At 42.0% G+C, this 20,587-nt stretch overlaps 2 protein-coding genes across 5 annotated transcripts in view; one reads left to right on the top strand and one right to left on the bottom strand.

Annotated features, from left to right (window-relative positions):
* LOC122407184 (uncharacterized) overlaps window positions 1-20,587 on the top strand; it is a 297,472-nt gene that overhangs the window by 123,382 nt on the left and 153,503 nt on the right. The window lies entirely within an intron of this gene.
* On the bottom strand, window positions 6,925-8,176 carry LOC122407189 (uncharacterized). 2 transcript variants are annotated; one of them, XM_043413230.1, is made up of 4 exons: window positions 8,020-8,176; window positions 7,869-7,919; window positions 7,278-7,431; window positions 6,925-7,184 (listed from the first exon to the last, which is right to left on the bottom strand). In XM_043413230.1, the coding sequence occupies exons 1-4, from the start codon at window positions 8,095-8,097 to the stop codon at window positions 7,099-7,101; spliced, it is 369 nt and encodes a 122-aa protein (XP_043269165.1). In that variant the 5' UTR covers window positions 8,098-8,176; the 3' UTR covers window positions 6,925-7,098. The 2 variants fall into 2 exon arrangements, with proteins under 2 accessions (XP_043269165.1, XP_043269166.1); XM_043413231.1 differs by having other exon boundaries at window positions 7,263-7,431; window positions 8,020-8,173.

Below are 20,587 nucleotides of genomic sequence, written 5' to 3'. Positions count from 1 at the left end.
TTGCATCGAAGGAACACGAGCATAAAGATTATTTCTGTACACCATTTTAAATTTCAGATAAACATAGAATAGAGTGACTTGACAATACGAAACGCGAAATCTAATAGACGAAATACCTCGCTGCTTTATGACCGTGATTCATCGAATTGGGCGCCAAGGCTTTTTAATATGACGACACTAAAGAAGCCCTTGGAAATTCTAGCGCATCGTGGTTGCTGGACAAAGAGGCTGGAATTCGGTCGTATATGCTCGCGTAGATGAACATTTGATGACAGTAATTTGGAGACTGTTCGGTTATTATGACAGTTTGGCAGGCGTCGGGAGAGATTCCCACGGCTTTGGTGCTCTATCGTTCAACCATAGCTCATACGATTACTACCGTATAAGGAAAAAATCTAGCGACGTTGTGTATACACGAGGATCGGTCGCGGTCGGATAAAAAATATCCGATTATAAGCGAGATAAGCGGATTATCGCGCTTTTATTCGATCGACAGTCTCATGTGACAGTTAAACCGTCAGTCAATTCGATTACGATTCATCGACCCGAAGCAGGCTCATTCGCCAAGCTTTCAGTGCCACTTTATATGGTATATGGGGCGCCAGTCATAAAGCCTATGTCGTAATTTCGTGCTGCTGTCGGCGTAAAAGTAAAAACCCCGTATGGCTTAGAATCCCTCCGTTGGCTCTTTCCCCTTTCTCCGTCGTGCCCCTTCCCGTTTTCTCCTTCCGTGCGTCACTCAACTCGCGGGTCGTTATCATTTTATTAGCTTTGAAAACGCGGCTCTGACCAGAATTCCACGAACGTGTGAGGGTTGAGCGAGCTAGCGCGGCGACTTAAGCTCTGACCGGTGTAGAAATTCTCCTGGGACTTTAACAGATCCCACCATTTTTTCGTACCCATATCCAATACACATCAAACAGTTATCGTTCCCGATAACTCCTTCTTTCGCAAACATATCGTTTTCACTCGTCCCCTCTATTTCCTTTTCGATATTAACGAGCCATCGTGAATGAGGAAACTTTTTTTCTTCAGCATCCACTTTTCTATTCCTCATTAGGCAATATCGATACGCATCATCTCTCAAGGATATCAATTACCAAATACTATCGATGAAAAATCATAAAAATAAATGAATAATACTAAAAATATCCATGAAAAATAGCGATAAAAAGCAATGAGATAATAAAGCTTTTGCAAACGTGGCGCTGAAAACAGCAGACCGATGGGTCGCACAAAAAAATAACGGTAAAAAAAACCTCTTTGGGTGTGAAAGGGCCCCAGCACGAGGAGGTTCGGATTTAGTGACAAGCTCAAAATATTATGACGAACTGTATAGCCTCAGTACTCGGTACCCATAAGAGTGACCTCCATCGCTCTGCAAGAACTTCCAGTGCCTAATGTATATAGATTTTTATTTAGGTATTTATAGCCATACGTGGATATCCTATAAAGTGTGTATACGATACACGTATACGTGCATTTTATACACGGGTAGTTGAGAAGAAAAGCGCTGCCCCCCGGGTGGCGGCGATTTCGGTAGCCCGAAGAATTACCGTTCTGTGAGGCAAGCCCCGGGTAATGCCCGCGAAATGGCCGCTTAGTATGATATACGTATCACTTACGAGGAGCGATAATGAAAAGATTTGCCGAGGGGCTTTATGACTTCCGTGGTCGCTTACAAAAAACCATGGTCTTGTATGCTCGTGTGGGTGTGCGTGTGCGTTGATGTACGAACGTCCACGTCTACATGTACAACTACGTCTTCCCCTTTTCTACTTCTAGACCATAACCGGCGCGATGACTACTCTGTATTGTCCGCTACTACAACGACACTTGGACTTCAATACTACGTCGCTTTTCTTTTTTCTTCTTCTCGCAACTATGCGCTCTCCGAACTCACTCCTTTTTTCCGCTCCACAAAACCACGCCGTCGGAGCATTCCGAGAGCATTGCGAAAAAATCTCTCTTTGTATTTCTTCACGTCACGTCCCGACGTTTGGAACGAACTCTCCTCGCGGAGCTCCATGAACCTTCGCCCTCTGATGGCGAAGACTTTAGATCGGAGAATCTTTGCTCTTTTGGTGAGAACCGAAATCAATAAGGCTTAAATGAAAATTTTAAAACTGTTTGATGATCTAGACTCTCGTGAAGACTGCTCGTTGTGCGGAGTTTGTGCTATTTTATTTATAGAATGCTGTGGAAAGTACTTTTCTTTTGTTCACACGCCACCGAGAGATACTGAATTGAGTTATTGATGTCTTTTTCAACTTTTTCTTTGTTTTATATGAAAATAGGAAAAATATTTGCGCTAGGAAGGTTAAGGGGATGGAACTATTCGGATGTAACTTCGAGCGTGGCGATATATCGAGGATTGTCGAAGAAAAGGAACAGCGGTGTGAGCACAGAGCTTTTGCAGCATCCCTGAGGCTTCAGCAATTTTTAATGATGACCGATGTTCCGGAAAACATCGTTCTGAACTCACGACTTTCATTACAACGCGCTACGTAAATCAAACTCGCGAAGTAGCTCTACGCGATGCTGGTGCTGGTGCTGTTTGAGGGAGTTGGAACGTGTATCGATCACAGGGAGATCGAAAGAGGATGTGGGTTAGGTAGAAAAGTTTTGAAAAAAAGTTGACAAAATATCTTCCAACCGAGAAAGGGGGAGGGTGGCTAGAATGTCTGAAAAATACGAGGTCGTTGTTGATGCGCTTTTCAGATGAATATTTCACTGAGAACCCAGTGTGGATCGAGGCTGAGAGAAAGAAGCGAAAAGGGTGGAATGCAGGGACTCTCCGGATTCAGGTGACATTAACAAATCAAATCTATAAATGGCCTGGACCGAAGTCAATAGATTTACCCTCTCTAGCTCTCGTGGCTGGCGCGCAAAGCGGTGCAAAAGGGAATGAAATTTATAACAGGGGAATAAAAGGGTGAAAGAAAACGGATGAGTAACAAGCTTTAAAAGCTTAAACAAGGGAGACTCCAAAAATTCGATCCCCCGATTAATAAACGTCGTGGACGGTGTTAAATAGACGGTAATACGTCTCGTTAACGCTATAGCACATGCTTAAAAACAGAATGCTCACAGGGCTTGTGGACGAAGCTTTTGAAACTGTGCATGCAACCTACCCTAGACGAGCTTTTGTGTAGTAACGATACAATAATCATCTTCAAGACCCAAACCGCCTCGAAGTTTCCTCCTTTTTTCCGCCTCGTCTCTCCCCTCCTTTTTTCGTCCCCACTCCTGTACTTACTCTTTTTTTTCATACGATTTAATTTATCGCCTCGTCGTTGTCGTCGTCGTCGTGTGGAACGTTTGGTCGGGCGTGAATTCGAGTGTCGAGGAAATAAATTTGGCGTGTCGGGAGCACGAGGCATCGTTCCCGTCTCTCGTCGCGCATTGCCCGACGTAAATAAAACAAGTCGGCCAGCCAGAATGTGCGGAGAGATGTACTGAATCAGACGGAGTGAGACATGAGGCACGAACCGAGAATGAAGCAGCCTGCAAACCTTCCGATCTCCGTTCCCAACGTGTTTCCTCTATTAATATCTATATGTATATGAACCATTCTGCGGGGACACACGAACGCCATTTGTTCTGTCCAATTTCATTGGACCTGTTCATTCAAAGTGATTTTTTTCCGGCGAATTCATCGATCCACCCGTTTCATTGGGATCTTTGATTTAGATTTTGCTTCCTCTGTCTTCCACCTGTAAAAATGAAACACGAACCATCATCGTTGATTTCTTTTCGCACAGATCCGCATATCTGACATCGCGGATGCAAGCAGCGATGGAAAAAGTCCAGCAAGAGCTTAAGTTTCATACCATAAGGAAAAGTAGTCCCAAGTATTTCTGCTGATTCGTATCAAACGTCAGATGCTTTCTTTCCCTCTCGAGAAACACTTAGCACTCTCGCCACCACCCACAGCTCGTCATCGGACGTCCGCCTCGCGCTCGAGAGCCCACCCGCGCGCTCGCTCATTTTTTCTTTGTTTTTCATCTGTCATGCGCGCTCAAAGAAAACGAGTGAATGTTACCGAGTCAAAAAGAAAGATGCGAGAGCAATCTTGTCAGCTGTGAGCCCAGTGAAGTCATTAGAATTGTGCTCCACCGCGAGTGTGGTCCACCTGTTTTCTTCCTGAAGAGGCTTCGGCCTCCTCGCATATCGCTACCATTGGAGGAAACTCGAGTTTTTTCTACTTTTCAGATCTACAATGTTTCCTTTCTTATTCCTCTTCCCTCTCCTCGGCACGAGAGTCTTTTTTTCCTTCGACTAATGGGTTACACCCCGGAGGAAGACTTAAATGACTGTTTCCGTTTAATCTTCTGGCTGGATGAATTACTCCGTTGGCCCAAAAACTGTCACAATATTTCATGATTGTTTTTCACCGAGATTGTAGCTCCTCCGTTTCCCGATGTGTCAACGACGCTCTTTCGAAGTTACCCGAACCGTGGCGAAGCAGCCTGGAAGCCCGCTATACACTTCGCACTCCAGGGTGTCCTCTCTCAATCGAATACATCCATGCCCGTGCGTATTTATATATACGCAGACGCAACGCCACACAGTGCGAGCGACCACTTAGGTGGGGTAATATATATCGCCCGCCCGCGGTAACTGTCCCCGTATATTATGTCGACGTCCGCGGACACGCATTCCTCCCGCGGATCTCCGCTGTCCGCCCTTTAGCTCGACCGTTCGCACAATGTGCCATACGCGCTCCGGGTCTAAACGATTCCTCGTGTCTGGTTATTTTCGCGATTAATCGCCGTTCGTAAAACCCCTGGAGCAAGAGAACTCACCCGAGCCTCTATCCGATTGTGCGTATTGTGCGTATATATACGCGCTGCGTAACAAAAGCGAGTACACACAGAAACTTGATACGCGTGTATCGCAACGGTTACACCGAATCTGTAACCGTTTTTTTTTTTTTATTTATTATTCAAATCTATGTTTGCTGATTGATGTCTATGGGAATTGGAATATTTTTCTGTGATTTTATTGAACAGCGGACGGTTCGACGCGAATTTTATTACCTCAAAATATTCTTTTTGCATTTATTGCAATTGCGGAACGAAAGTAATCCAAAGTAGAGTAGAAACAGCCAGAAGTTTTTCCTGCAAGACACTCGGAATTTCCAAATTTTTCTGACACATTGGAGACGGAATGGCGCGGGCGGATGCGAAATTAACCCAATTTTTATCGTCCGATTAAGGATTGAAACATTTTTTAACTCAAAGTAGAGTCGAAGCGTAAGAAGTAAGCATAATTAGACAGAGAAATACGAGCTAAACAAAAGTGTGGCAAAGTGGAAGAAGATTTTTCCTCAAAAGATGGCATGTAATGCTAAAGAATGGCGGGAAAAAATGTACAGCCGACATATGCGTGGTCGGTTCGTCACAAAAGTCTGAGAGTCGCCGGGTGTCCGGCCACTTGGCGCTGAAACAAAAGAGCAAAATGTTACGAGTCTGTTACTCGCCTCGCGCTTTTGGTGTTGTTATTTGCTACTCTTTCTCAACAAACTCTGAGTATACACATGTGTATACACGTCCAATCTCGGTGCGGCTTGCGCCAGAGAAGCCGTAAATCTTCCCTCGTGTCAGAGCCGCCACAGCATCATGCGCCCTTTCGCGTGTGGCACAGAAATAAGGAAAAGAAAGTCGAAGCTGTGAGCGATCGCACGCGTTCGCAGCGACGTTCACGACCAAAATAAGGTTTGGTTAGCACGAGAGCGCCTTCGTCGTGGCGACTCTTTTCCTCGTTTTCTTCCTTCCTTCGTTTGTTACGCCGTAAAAAACGAACTGAGCTCAATGATGAATTCCTGATGAGGATTCCGTTCGTGTTAGTAGCTCCTTAAAGATGTATCTTGCCGCTGGCTCCAAAGAACGATTGACTCCGCCTCCTACTTTTTTTCAAGAGGAAAAATGACGCCTTTGAATTTCTCAAGATCCCGGCAACGTTTTTTCCGAGCCTTCACTATGATCCGAGAAATTGGGCATGTGCAGCAACCTTTTTTCTATTTTTAAGCGCGTGGTGATTTGCCTCGATCCCTCAAAGTTTACACTCGTCATAATACTCGACTCTGTTTCTTGTCACATTTTGTCGTGTATCTCGACGACAGGAAAGTACATAATTATAGAGATTAATAATGTTTTTTTTTTCTTTCTGAAACCATGATACAGGGATTTTCTTATGATGGGAGAATAGAATGGGTTCGAAGGAACACTGTGACGAAAAATAAGCACAACGAATGATGAAGAAAACGTCAGAATTCGAGGCGCAGGTTCAGAAGCCATTTCTCAAAAACAAATACAATAATTTGCCCATTTCGTGAGAGATTCCAATCGCATCCGTATCCAGGCTGTTTGAAAGTCAAGTGTATGATGAGAAAAATACAATGAATTTGAGAAATTCGATAAAAAAGAATTAAAAAAGCAGAAGTTCTTCACTGGACATTCGGGGTTGGAATATCGGCTACTCCGTGTCACCCGACGGGCTCGTCACCTAACTCTCACCGCAAGAGCCTGGGGCGCCAATTAAAGCCTAATTGATTTTAACTGTAAATCCATGAGTTGTAAAGTCTTCCTCAGGCCCTCTGCGATCGAGTTGTAGTTCTATCTTCGTCGCCACTCTTCCTATGTTCCATCTTCCATTCTAGCAAACACGCCACTTTCCAGACGGAACAGTTGTAACCAATAAATTTCAAAGAGTCCGAAAGAAAAAGGGGGGAAAGTAGGAAACCTTTCGGTTTTATTCGTCCGTATTACCGAACGGTTTCCATCTCGTTCACGAGCCACGATCGTTTCTTAGCCATCTGCAGCCGTCCAAAAATGACGCTTCAACTTTGACGCTGTGCAGCTTTTTGTTGCCCTGTTTTTAGCCTTCATTTTCAATTTTCAAAGGATTCACGTCAAGGGATGCTGTCAGATTATCAATGTTTCATTTATTATTTGGCCTCCATTTATATATTCATCGTTAAAATATTTGAAAAATATCAATTCTTCTGGAAACCAAAGCCCTTAATTTTATTAACCCATTTACATTTCGAATATTTTCTTCGACGTTTGCGTTGGCTTTAAAGTAATCCGTGCACTATCTGCTTGCCATGAAAAAATCGTACATCCCTCCATCCGTATAACCGTTTTTACGGGCCCCTGATGATTGGCTGGTTGAAGATTCTTTGTAAAGTAAAAAAGTGGAGTTGATTATAAATGTCTGATCAGGCAGCAATATTGAACGCGCTTTCGGTGCCGTACATTTGCGAATCTTACGACAATGCGATGTTTTGAATGAACATTTAGAATCCGGCGGGCAGTCGGAATCTTTTTTGCAGGAAAATAGTGGATAATCGCTGTCATCCTTGGACGTTCCACGTTTTCGTCTTTCGTCCGGGATATGCAACTCTATTATGTCTGATTCGCTTCCCTAATTCGCGTAAAGAAAAAACATTTTTTCAAAATTGTAATACAAATTAAGGGAATCCCGAATCGATATTAATTCACGGAATAATTACGATTTCGTCGTCCATTGTGGTGTTTAAGGGTTTTACTAGTCGTCACACAAAAAAAATGATCAGTTCCACAATTTTTACTGATCAAATCGGAAGATTTTTTTCGGATTTCATAAAATACTAAAAAGCATTTCATCCAGAACTGATTCGTCTTCGAATCGATTCATTTCACATTAAAAATCAATTCATAAAAAATCGAAGATCCATTCGAACACTCTTTTTTTTCAAATATTGTAAATTTTCCAAACATTCGATTATTCGAATCAATAACGTTGATGCTCAGATTTGAGGCTTCGAATAGTAAAACATTGAAAATATCTACGTCGATAATAAGAGAAAAAATGTCCCTTACCGATTTGCTTTCGGGACTGCCAATATGGAAAACGTGAATCTCCTGATTTTCCTGCGATGAAATGTTCAAGGCCGATTACAATGCGTGATTTACTAATAACGAGATCGCGAATGATGCTATTGTCCGGCAAGCGAAAGTCGAATCTTCGTACCTTCTTGTCGGGTATAAGGCACGAATTGATGACAGCGATGAGGCAGGCGAAGCAGATGAATATCCGGGCGGCAGACATGGGTGATTCTGTTGTTGGACTCGAAAGAGGCAGAGAGCTCGAATTACTTGGAAACCGAGTTGGATACGCGTCCTTTTATACGATGAAAAAATCAATTACGTCGAAAAATGCGTTCCCTCAAAATAACCAGTATTTTTCAATTATTTTTTTTATCTCTTGGAAAGATAAACGTTGACGAGTTTTCGCTAGTATCGTGTAAAAACCCGAGGACATACGGGACTTAATTATAATGAAAAATAAGACCGACGTGATCCATTGAAACGTTGCGGGTTTCAAAGTCGCTCGTGATTGGTTCCGGAACAATTAACTCGGTGACTAGATTATCCGATATCGCTAATTGCCGCACTTCCCATTATCCGCGTATACCTTGGCGCGCAGATATTCCTAGTTTTCACTCAGCCACGAGTTCGCATGATACACAAATTCCCACACATCCATTCAACTTCAGCTAATATAGCGTGGAGTTTATCTCAATTGAGAAATTGGAGTTGCTCTCGTAAAAGGTCTGAGCGAAGTGTGCCTCGTGCATGCAAACTTGCCACATCACCTGCCAAGCTAACATCTTTTTACACGGAGAGTTGCTCCATTGTATTATTCGCGTCTACACTAAATCCACGTGCATTTTGTCCACAGCTGAACTATACAATTTAAAAAAATATGTTTTCATCAGTGGAGTTGTAATTGAAAAAAAAAAAACAAACTTCGTAATTGAAAAGAGAAACAAATAAAAATAGTGTTATTGTCTGCCCAACGGAAGAGAGCAAAACCCCTCAGGACGTTCGAAATCGTTTTCGATGGATGAGAGGAGAGAAATTTCGTCTCAGACTTGTCGCAAAGATCACTTCTGCTCTCTCATATCCAGTCACGGTTTCACGACACGCAATCGTGTGCATCATTTTTATTGTTTTATCGACGAAACAGGCCCAATTATCTTCAACGGTACGTACGAATCCCAGCTCATTAGTATTGCATTTTTGTATTTTCCACTGTGACTGATGACTGATGAAAAATGATGTGTAGAATAAAGGCAAAAAGTGATGAAAAAACTGAAGACAGGGGTATGGATAATAGGGTTGCTGGGAAGAGAGTAATGGACTCCACTATAGCTTGATGATGATTAGCTGGAGTTAAACGTTTATATACGCGTAGATTCATCGGTACATAACCGTCTACCCGTCAATTTACGAGCAGAGCTTGTGTATAGTTAACGCTAAAAAGCGTAACCAGTGTCGTTAACCTAATTACGCTTTTGCACCACGAGAGGGCCAATCTTTCGCAATGCCGGGTGACAGAAAGTCCCAACATATAATGAGTAGCGTGCGCGTAGATGACGTTCAGAGCTTGTGAAGAAGGAAGAGAAAGCGTAAACAGCATCGTAATAGTTAAAAGTTGAAGAGAGAGAGAGAGAGAGAGGAAAGCGAAAAAGAGTAGTTAGTGGAAATGTAGTTGAACCTTCTGCTTCCTCCCGACGAACATACACAAGGAAAGGACGCTTTGAATTACGATGTAGTTCAGCCACGCGAGGGTAAACAGCCCCAAATGCCATCCAGCAGGCAGCGCACTAACGAAAGAGCATCCGGTGAATTTTTGCTGATGGCACACGTTGCACGCTTCTTTTTCTCGCCTCTTCCCTTTTACTCTCTCTCTCTTTCTCTCTCTCTCTATCTTTCGTACTTTTTACACGAACCAGTCCCCCGACGGAAGACCGCTTATTTTTCACAGTTTTCTCTACTGTTCCATTGCACCGACCCAGCCCCTTCCAACTTACACATTTTCAGCGTTTAACGCATTATACGAATCTATGTTTCTCGCTTTTTTTTTCGGATATTACTTCATTCCTCTGCTATTCCCATTTATTTCCACCGCTCTTATTTCACCCCCACCTTCTTCGTCTTTCATACTTTTCCTCTTTTCTCTTTCTTCTTCTTTATCCATCCCGTTTCTGACTCACGAAACTTCGCAGTTGCGTTCCTCGATTAACCCCCACGGTATTCCTCGATGAATAACGCCACGTTCCCCCCAACGGCGACCAGAAAATTCCCTTTTTTCTACCCTCAATGGCAAACGAAAGAATGTAATTGAGAAAAAAGAGGTTAATTACCTGAAGGAATAATCTGCTATTTGAAAATGCTCTTTTCCATCATGGTTAAAGTCTCTAATTCATTGTATCCGATTTCGAAAACGTTTCTATTAATTCGCAAAGTAATATGTTCGCTTTTGCATCAGGTGCAAAACGTAACGCATTTTTTAATTCAGGATCTTGAAGTCACGTTGGAAAAGCCGAAAGACTCTATGAAAACAGGAATTTGAGGATTATTTGAGAAGTGAAAATTGAAAAATTGCTATTCTACACCTTAATGGGTTGGATATCAGGTGATGCAAGCATTCTGACGATAATTCAGAAGTTTAAAGAGGAGAAATTAATCGAAGGCACTGGTCTCGAGGTTAAAATTTATTGCTAGTTCAAAAACCTGTGGGAAAAAGATGTAACGAGACTGGCCTTTCCTCGTTGCCATGTGCTTTTTCCTCTTCACTGTGAAAAAACGAGATGCGCACAATTTGGTAATGCCCGTAGGGAAAACCCTCGGAATGTTTGCTGCTTATCGCTAGTCCGGTGAGTTAAAATGCGGGCACGAAGAGCTTGCTATAACGTGGACTTTTATAATATGAATGTTCGAGCGAAGAGCGTTCCGTTTCCCTTCTCCCTCTCGCTTTTTCCTCAATTTTTCTCATTTTATACGGAGCATAGCTATACAATCATACCCAAGCCAACAACGTTAATTATCGTTCCTCCATTAGCATATTTCGCTCGGCCAGCTCTCGCGGTTCATCCTCATATCTAACCCTCATTATTCTCGTAATTAAAAATATTTTTAGCTCCTCCTTGTCTCCTCTCCGAGCACAACGTCCATTGCTCTCGATGGCATCTTGAATCGCAAAAGTATTTTTGTTTCGACTTTCTCATCGATATCTCAGAGCTCATTTATCGTGACGTATCGAAAAGTTCCTTCGATTTTCTCACCTTTTATTGACCCCGGCTCGACGACGCTTCCTCCACTTTCCCCTCCTCATCCTTCTTCCTTTAATTCTCCGATACTTCCTGCCATCCTTGCCCGATGGCTTTTTCCATTATAGATTTCATTATAACTTTTTTCCATCAAATTAACATATCTTGATTAAACCAATTTGCATCAAAGTTGTGTTTGTTCGTGTGAGTTTTTCGCAAATTGTTTCTTTATCCGTGATATATTCTGCATATTTCCAAGTTAATATCCAATATTTTCTCTCAACCTGGTGAACCTAATTATCTTGCTTTCGCAGGAGAAATTGAGCAAAGTATTGAGTATTTGTCACGACTGGAGATTCGATCGCATATTTCAACAAATAAGAAAAATACTCTGGACATGAATTGTAAATCCGCTCGCATTGCCACAATTCTCCGTTGAATACAAACTCTCCCTTCATAACGTCAATATTTTCATTTCCACCAAATGAACATGAAAAAATGGTCATGCACTAACCTGACAATGTATATGACGCACTAAAGTGTATCATGGGTAAAAGATCGCTATGGGCTATGGCATTAGAGGGCATCACGAGAAAAGTCACTGTACAAGCGTCAGTGTTGCGGATGATTAATGCGACGTCTGGAGTCTTAACTTGCACGACGTCGACGACGACGACGTCGAGACGTCTAGGTCGCGTACGCAGGAAGAGGAAGAGCTAGACCAAAGATAAAAGGATAAAAGGAGAGAAAGCCAAGGACGAAGCAGACGCACGCGCATTATCGGGAGTCCTTCGTCATTCTTGGGCGTAACGTCAAAAAATAACGCTTCGCTGTATAGAAATGCAAAAAGATAGAGATAAAACGCTGCCCTGATGACAGAGTGATTTAGTGAATCCCCCACGTTTGGTTGATTTGAAGGAAAAAAACGAGAGTTTCGCGTTTAACTTGTGAATCGTTAGTTAAATTAAGTATCAGGGGCGAATAACGGCTGAGAATTTTGAAAGTTGGTGAATTGACAGACTCTCAGTAAAATGAAGAAAAAGTAAAATTTTCCTCATTAATTATCCAAATTATTCGATGCCACCGTCATCGCATGGAATGACGACGATGAAGGCAGGTCTGTTGCCTCAAACGAATTGCAGTAATTCGTTGAGGGCAACAGATTTTCACAGGTAATAGTTGAACGACAATAAACGTCAAAAATAGATGAGAAAAGCTGCCTACATTCGTACTGTGAGTAGAATACGGGAAGAGGAATTGGGAAAGCGAGAAATACTGAGAGCGGGAGATGCTGGTGGGAAAAATGTATACATATGTATAGGTACGTATATCGCTCAGCGAGAGATAGTAGGTAGATAGGTGGTAGTTACAATTCAACAATTCGCGTGCGGGTTGCCAAAACCGAGGCACGTTCGAAAATCGTTTTAACGAAGGGTTTGCCGGACGATTCATTTCGAGAGATCGGCTAGAGTCACATAAATAATATATAGACATATCGGGGCCGTACAACGAGGGAAATATTGAAGGAGAGAAGGAGAGAAACGAAAGGACAAATTGTTCTGGTGCGGCCACGTCGAAAATCGATTTAACGAGTGGTTACAGGCACGGCACCTATAGTTCGTCCTCATTCGTCCTTCGTCCTCTGTTCTCCATCATATTCTCGTTTTTCTTCACCCTTCCCCCCTCTTTCGCTCCTTCTTTTCTGCACCTGTTTCCTCTTTCTCTTTTTCAATTCTTTCTGCTCCTTTTTCTTCCTCGCCCTCTGGCTCTTTACATTTCTGGTATTCCAATTTCATTCAACGACACAGATACTCCGGTAGACGGATGGAAGCACGCAAAATGTTTTTTGCTCGTTAAAGGAACGAGTTCGAGTGGTGCATTCGCGTTCGTATATGGGTATGCGATGGTATTTGATGGCTTACTTTGATACAGAATACTAAAAATAAAACACGAAAGCATTTTATTTTCTTCGTTACTCACATCAATACAATAACATTTTTTCGCTTATCGTTCAAGAATCACGTTGGACATGCTTCGTCGTTAAAATATACTACCGTTCAAGTGGACGGATCGTCCATGCATGGAAAGCCTTTGTCCCTTTTTCATCGTTACCGATGATTGAATTCGATTGGATCAGTCAGACGAGGCAAACACCATGAGACCCATAGAAATTCGCCGTTACCTTCATTCACTTGTAACGAGGTTACGGTGGTGTAATGTTTTTTTGTGAAATTCGAAAATGTAGCTCAATGGATACTTTGTCTTCGTAACAAAATCATTAAAAAAAGTGGTTTTACGGAAAGTTTTATTGAGAAAAAATGCGCCACCGTCGCATTGCCAATTTCTCAATAGAAACCAGCAACACGATCACTCAAGATAGATGCGTCTGTAACTGGACGTCATCCGTCATCTCAGAAGCAATCTGCTTGGTGAAGTATAGTGTGATAAATGAATATTTTCCACGAGTTTTTTGTCTTGTTCGAATTTGGTGGTTTATGATAGCACCAGTTCGTTCAATGTTCCGGTTGAGCTGTCTTCGATCTTTCCCCTCGTTTCCTGCAACACCAGCATCCCAAATATAGACTAATTTTGGTGAGGATTCTCGACGAACTCCAAGCGTCCCTCGGGAGCAATGAAGGATCTCACAGCTACGCCTACCTTGCGCCGAGAACCCGCTGGCATTGAATTCTAACCATTTCTCTGACCGGGCAACGACTCAGGACCCACAAACTTCTAATTTACCCATATGTAGTACGTGCTCACGTTTCTTTCTCTCCATCTCTCTTTTGCCAAACGATTTACTCTCGCGCTTGTAGCCGAAACTCAACCCTCGACATCCCCCAAACCCTAACGCAACGGCGACGTAACAAACTCCTTCGAAATCGGTGCCCGCGTGCCACGTCACCCGTGGATGCTTAAATAACCGTAAATTTTAACGCTTTCTCTTGAAGAGAGTCTCCGAACTTTACCGAGGGTCAAAATAAACGCCCTGGGGAACAACAGCTTCCTATATGTTAGCTTTTCTCTCGGGGATCTTTCTGCGGTACTTGCCCATATTCTCCCTTCACTTTGCCTACGTATCCAGAACGATCTCTATCTATTAACTCACGCATTGCTTAGGTAATACCCCTTTCAATAGTCGTATTTTATTCAATTGTTTCATTATTATAAAACTCCATTCTTTAAGACGATTGTGAATTTGTGTTGCTGCATTTTTTTTACTTTTACATTTCCAGATGGTGATGAGTAAGTAGTCAATTTACCTTTGTTCAATAGCATTTATAAAAGCCCGATAAATCTCACTTCGAAACTACGTAGCTTTTGCTCATTGAGGAAATATTATTCTATCGTAAGAATAAAGAATTTATTATAGTCTACTAAATTTTCTCTTCTCTTCCCTTTCCTTTTCGAGCTTTTGTTGCACCGCAGTTTTCCTCTGAAACGGAAATTCTTAGTAGCTCCAGAATCACATTGCTGCTTTCATATCCTCGGAATTTTAAAGCTTCCAAGCGGAGTGAAGTAACGTGTCGAAGCTTCCGTTTCTTCCTGCTCTTCCGCTCATCCCTGAGGCGGCAAAGAAAACCGTAAAATATATACTGAGAAAAAGGTGCCGGTAGTTTTTTACGGGGACTCTACTGCTCAGCGTTTACGGTAACCGAACAATAAAACTTTGAGAATTATATTACTTCAAATTACCCTGAAAGAATGATATTCTGTAACTTTGCTAAAAAGATTGGATAAATATTCATATTTTCATAAATTATTATTGAGGTGTCATACTAGCACTTATTCCAAGGAGCAGCTGGTTAGTTTCATCACGCAAAAACTTGGGGGAGCAGAACTTGGTTGAAAGCAAGTAAAAAATAAATTGTATCTGGCGTTGTAGGAATCGATGAGAAAAAGAAGCCTGGCGATTCGATAAGTGGCTTACCGTGAAAATCCTTGGTCGTCGTCATCAAAACGTTCGTGTACTTCCCCGGATTTCCCCGGAACGAAATCACTTGTGTTCGATCAAACTCGACCGATGGAAGTTTCTCTGTTCTTCCGGAAGCCGTTCATTCTTTTTTTCAAGATTCGGTTAGGACATTTCCCAGTCCTACTTTATTGGGTCAAACGAACCGCTAAACAAAAAAAAAAAGACGAAAACTTTTGAAGTTATCTGATGAGCGAGGAGTGTCGAAACGAGGACGGGAGCTTTGGGAAAAACTTTCTTGAAGAAGCCTTTCTTACGAGGAGATACCACCGCGCCCATGCCATCTACAATTTTCCTCCATTTTTATTTCACCCTCTTTCTCCGAGTGGTGGAAAACCACCATCCGGAAAATCTTCAGAGCCTATAACTTATCGGTCACCCCTCATGCAGCATCCACCCTCGTATCTGCACCAGTCTTAATTGGACCACGTATTAATCCAACTGGTAAGACGTTCCATTGACGAAGCTCCTTATTAACGGCAGAAATGCTATCAATACTTTAGGCATAAAAATAATAAACAATAACCCGAAAGACACGGTGTCGTGTGGAAACTGGAGAACCCTTCGAATTACGAGGCTATTTATTTTCATCGTAATCAGAAGCAACATTGTACTCGAAAAAACGTGGAACGACTTTATACTAGGGGGAAGACCGGGGCTGGTTGGCCCCCAACTTTTCAAACTATTGCTGGTAAACAAGGAACTAAAGACGACTTCAAAAATCAAATGTTTGTTTCGAATAGAAGCAACCTTCCTCTATCTCAGATGAAAATTTGGATTTTTAAATTTAAAAAACGAAATGAGTTATTGAATCGCTTTTCGGACGAACCATTTTTGTGTCAACGGACTCCACGGTCGGGGCAAGTTGACTAGGTTACTATTTTTACTTGATAATCAACAACGTATTAGTGAAATTAATAAAAACAGATACATCAATATTTTTTATTTGATAATTCGAGCAATGTATACAAATAAATGTTGACATAAGTGGATGTAAAGATCATTTTTGTCCATAAGTGTGAGAAGAAGGAATATTTGACCCTCATCCTCGTCATCAAAATCAGAATTTAAACACACAGAATATTATATTTTTACTGCACGCCTTGAGTGGGCCCATTTAGAGCACTCATGTACGTCAACACATGCGTTAGCCAACCCCATATACCACTGTTGGTGTACTTACCCCACACTGCTTTATTTAGCAACAAAACGTTCTACCAGCAAATTACAGCGATACTGAGAAAAATATTATGCACAATAATAGTTCAATATATGAATATTCGTGTAGAGAATTATTCTAATAATTGGAAAAAAAATCGAGGCAGCAGAATATAGATAAGAATAACGTAAAAATTTGGTTTTGTACCCGGATCTATGAAAATTCTTCACTCTTCCTAAATGACGTGTCGCTCTGATGCTTTGAGATACAGGAATGAGAAAGAAGTTACAATTAATGCATTCCGCAGTTTGGATGTTATTGTTCATTAATCAACTTGCCCCGTTCGCCAATTAGCTTCGGTTTCCCCTAATCAATTTTTTCATCCAATCAATATCGTCCCAGCAGTTGACACAAAGGATAGTCCGTCATATTAAAGATTAAGGGTAGATTATTACATAAAATAGATAAAGAGATCATAACGAATGAACGATAATGTCGTTTGTTTTAATGGTTCATTAGTATTTGTCAGAATGTAGACTCGTTTTTTCCTAAAATACTTAATCACGTATATACATAATAAGTTCAGTTACAATCTGTTCGTCGTGACAACACGCGACATTGAGCAACGCCATTATACTCTGGTTCATTTGACCTACATTGCTGTTAAATTCATTTATGTATACGAAACGTATTCTCTAACACGATTATTCAGATGGAGAAAAAAACGTGTGAATTATGAGTAGCGTCACGCACGACGGTCCTTCGCTTCCCCTGGTATAGCCGCCGCGGCGGGGTGTACATGCTTGCCGCGCCTTTCATTTATTCAAGAGCCTTTCAATGCACCCGGCAATTCGATGGTAAACGTTATACGCTCATCTCCAACTTTACTTGCTCGAAAAACTGAAATTACCACGATACCTGCTGGTATCGGAAGACTCCGTTTGCTCGCGTGAGTTTGCAGCCGCAGATTTTCCGTACATTTATAAAGAGTTATCAAAGAGCTGCGGATTCAACCCTTCGTTCTTTGTATTTCTTTTCCTTCTTCGACGTCGTAGCAGTCTAACAACGTATTGGCATGCCACGGTCTTCTGATCCTTTCCTTGCAGGTTTCTTCCTCCACCAACGAGCATTTCAGATTCGTATTTTTTTCAGGAATTCACGCTCACTCGAAATATCGTCACTGATAGAGGATCGCCAGCAATAATTTAGAAGCCGAAAGCGTGTCGGAAATTTATCCTGTGCCCTATGCGCTCCGGGCTCTTTCTTTTTCGTTTCATTTATGAGCTCGAGTCATGCCAGTATCGCGCGTCTCTCCCATCAAATATATCGTGAAAAGACAATCCTAAAAACCTATACTACGACTTACCCTTTTTTTCCACTTTCTTACCCTCTCGTATTGCGAGCGAGCATGCTTGCTTTGTGACTATTCATTTCTCGTATAATAAAGCAATCTCGGGACACCCAGCCTGTTTTCTCCTTATGGTTATTGCTCCCAAACACGTAAACGATTTCACTAGGAATTCGTCTCACTTTTTCACCCATGCACATCCCGATCGGGAACTTTCCATAAATGTTCGGATTAACATCACGGAAACTTGACTGGTCGCACACATAAAGCGTGTTAAAACGACCTAAAACGACCACGATCTTTTATGTCGTGGCAATACTGTGATACAGTTTTTAATTGCTTCGTCAGTCTAACACTCCCTAACGATTATTTCCAATCGTGTCTTTGATTGGTATGTTTTTCGTCTGGCAACGAATCGCTCATATAAAAAGACTCGGTAATGTTATTGGAATTATGTTGAGAAAATTTAATGTGAGTATTTTGAATTAAAAAAGTCACACGAATTCAAGTTTATTAGCATTTTTTTCGACATTAATATTTCAATGCATCAAACACCATGAACTATGAAAAATTATATTATGGCAAGGCCTTAAATCACTGTGATGCAGGAAAATGTTTGATTACTAGCCGCTGTTTCACTGGTTATCAGCATTAGATGAAAAATACAAGCTGTGCATAAAAGTATCAACGAATCCAAGCTGCAGGCATATTTGTTTTCATTATGTGAGTTCCCACGAATCACGAAATTGCGTTTATGAGTTTGACGCCTTGGTGCAGAGGCGTCCAATTATTTTCGACCAGCAATTGCAGCATTTAATTGCTAATTTCAGTTTTTGCTCACCAATCACCATAATAAGGCTCTACATTTTTTAGCCAACGCGGGATTTTTGGTGACTCTTGATCTACAAAATTTCAAACTTCATAGTAAAGCGTAAAATAAGGATTAATTTTGACTACGATATCTCGAACATGTGCCTGTCACGAGTACTCAAAGGGTGAACTTTTGAAGCCCCCAAGCGCTGGAGACTCTCTGGCGTTGCTTAATTCGAAAATACAATGTGTAAATAAGAGCACGTCTCCCATGTCAGCACACGTTCTATGGAATCGCTTCTCTGTAGAAATATTTACAACGGTGCTACCCTCTCTTGTGACGAATAAGCCAGCGTGCAAGTGGCATATTCGTCTGAGAGCGGAGGAAGGCAGTGAAAAGTTAAATGCAAGAAAAAAACAAGATGGAAGAACAAGAAGAGAGGGCGAAAGCCGAAGGAAGCAGGGAAATCTGTGACGCTAATTGAATTATAGGAATTATCGTGCTCTTGATGCGGCACGAGGGGCTTGATGTTGTTGCTCGCTCTGTAAAGATCAATGAAAAACGATCTTGCTAACGAGCTTAATCTTTTGTTCCTCACCAATGCATTTCCATCCACAGTCCACAACCGAGAAAAGCGAATGGTAAATCGATCTTACTCATCGCACGAAATTATTATGGCACTCCGGTAAACTAGCTTAAAAAAATGTAGACGCAGGTTGGATTCAACCAGTGGAGGGGTCAATATTCATCATCGAATGGAACGTCTATCATGTCGATGATTCTATTTTTTCTCCTCCAAACGTAAACGTTCATCGACGATGAATTTCATCCCTCGCTGGTGCTCGTGTGCCTTATTAAGGTGCCAAGTGGTTGCTCTTTTCGATGCTCGTTCGAGTAACGTCGTCGCCATTTCTCGTAATCGTTGAATCTAATTCCCGAACCGCTTATTGCCCGGGTGCTTACATTCCAAGTACCTGCGGTCACGAGTCACGAGTCGCTACCGTTGTATGTACACTCATTGCGTTATCCGTACGTTTGATTGACGAACGCCGAGCACGGACTTGTTTTTCACTATTCACCATAGAGACCCACGATTTGCTAACTTCCATTCGCTCGTGATGGCATTCCGAGGAAAAAAGTGGCTAATCCCATGAAGTAATTCCGCTATCGCAGAATAACGATAAATTATAAAGTTCTAGAAATAAAGCCAACGATTCACTGCCAGCAGGTGTATTAGTGGAATTCCACTACGTGCATTCGTGTCTATGTTCATAAAAAAGTCTTTAAATCGCGATCGGGGCTTAGAGAGTAGATTGTACGTAATCTCAGGAAGAAGTCCTTAACCATTTTTCTTCCTGATGTTCTTTTGATGAAATATTGATTAATTAGTGATAGAGCCAATCCGGTTGGCCGTGGTGGCAGGGCGAGGAGTGGGGGGAGCACGCTTCGCGTCTTCGAGCGACGGTGATTATGTGTCAGCGTTTCCCGCCGTCACTGGCCGCTCCCATTTTTCTTGATCAGGCCATCGAATCAGTTATCGCTAATTAATTAATATCTCATTGCAGGTGTACCTTCGAGAAAAAAGGTGTTGAACTTCGACTTTTCTGGAGTCAAAGTTTTGTCGAAGTTGAAAGCTCTCTGGATTGCTCATATAAATCTTGAATAAATTTGGATGGAAAGCTTCGCGATGTGCCTTTGCGTTTCTGTACACACTCCCCCTAGACGAACTCGAGCATTTGAAAATCCCTAATCTGTAACTTCTCCATTTCCCATGCCTTTTATCCACTGGCTTAATTCAACAAATTATCTCAAAGGCGCAGGGAAAAATGCGGCAAAACCTGTCAAGTGTGTGTGTGTGTGTGTGTGTGTGTGTGTGTGTGTGTGTGTGTGTGTGTGCGTGTGTGTGTGTGTGTGTGTGTGTGTGTGTGTGTGTGTGTGTGTGTGTGTGTGTGTGTGTGTGTGTTTTCTTTTTTTACGCGTTTAATACTTTTTGTAGGAAACCGAAAGTTCTCTTGTGGCAAAAGTCTCTCGTGTGTTGCATCGCGCAGCAAAAACAAGACTGAGTTACGAGCTAAACGGCGAGACGACGTTTCTCGACTTCTCCCCTAGTGCTCGGAAGGGTAATTCAAGCGTAATACATTTGAATTTTCGACCATTAGTCGCGTTCCCTGTGCCGCGGATAGATCGCATAA

Source organism: Venturia canescens, chromosome 2 (genome assembly GCF_019457755.1).
Source record: "Venturia canescens isolate UGA chromosome 2, ASM1945775v1, whole genome shotgun sequence".
Taxonomy (NCBI): Eukaryota; Metazoa; Arthropoda; class Insecta; order Hymenoptera; family Ichneumonidae; genus Venturia; species Venturia canescens.
The sequence above is the reverse complement of the archived record's forward strand: the minus strand, read 5'-3'. Positions and strand labels throughout refer to the sequence as shown.

Coding starts and splice junctions, on each gene's coding strand:
- LOC122407189 (XM_043413230.1), bottom strand. CDS start 8,097: ATGTCTGCCGCCCGGATATTCATCTGCTTCGCCTGCCTCATCGCTGTC. Junction 7,920..8,019: donor GCCTTATACCCGACAAGAAG/GTACGAAGATTC, acceptor ATTTCATCGCAG/GAAAATCAGGAGATTCACGT. Junction 7,432..7,868: donor GCAGTCCCGAAAGCAAATCG/GTAAGGGACATT, acceptor TACGCGAATTAG/GGAAGCGAATCAGACATAAT.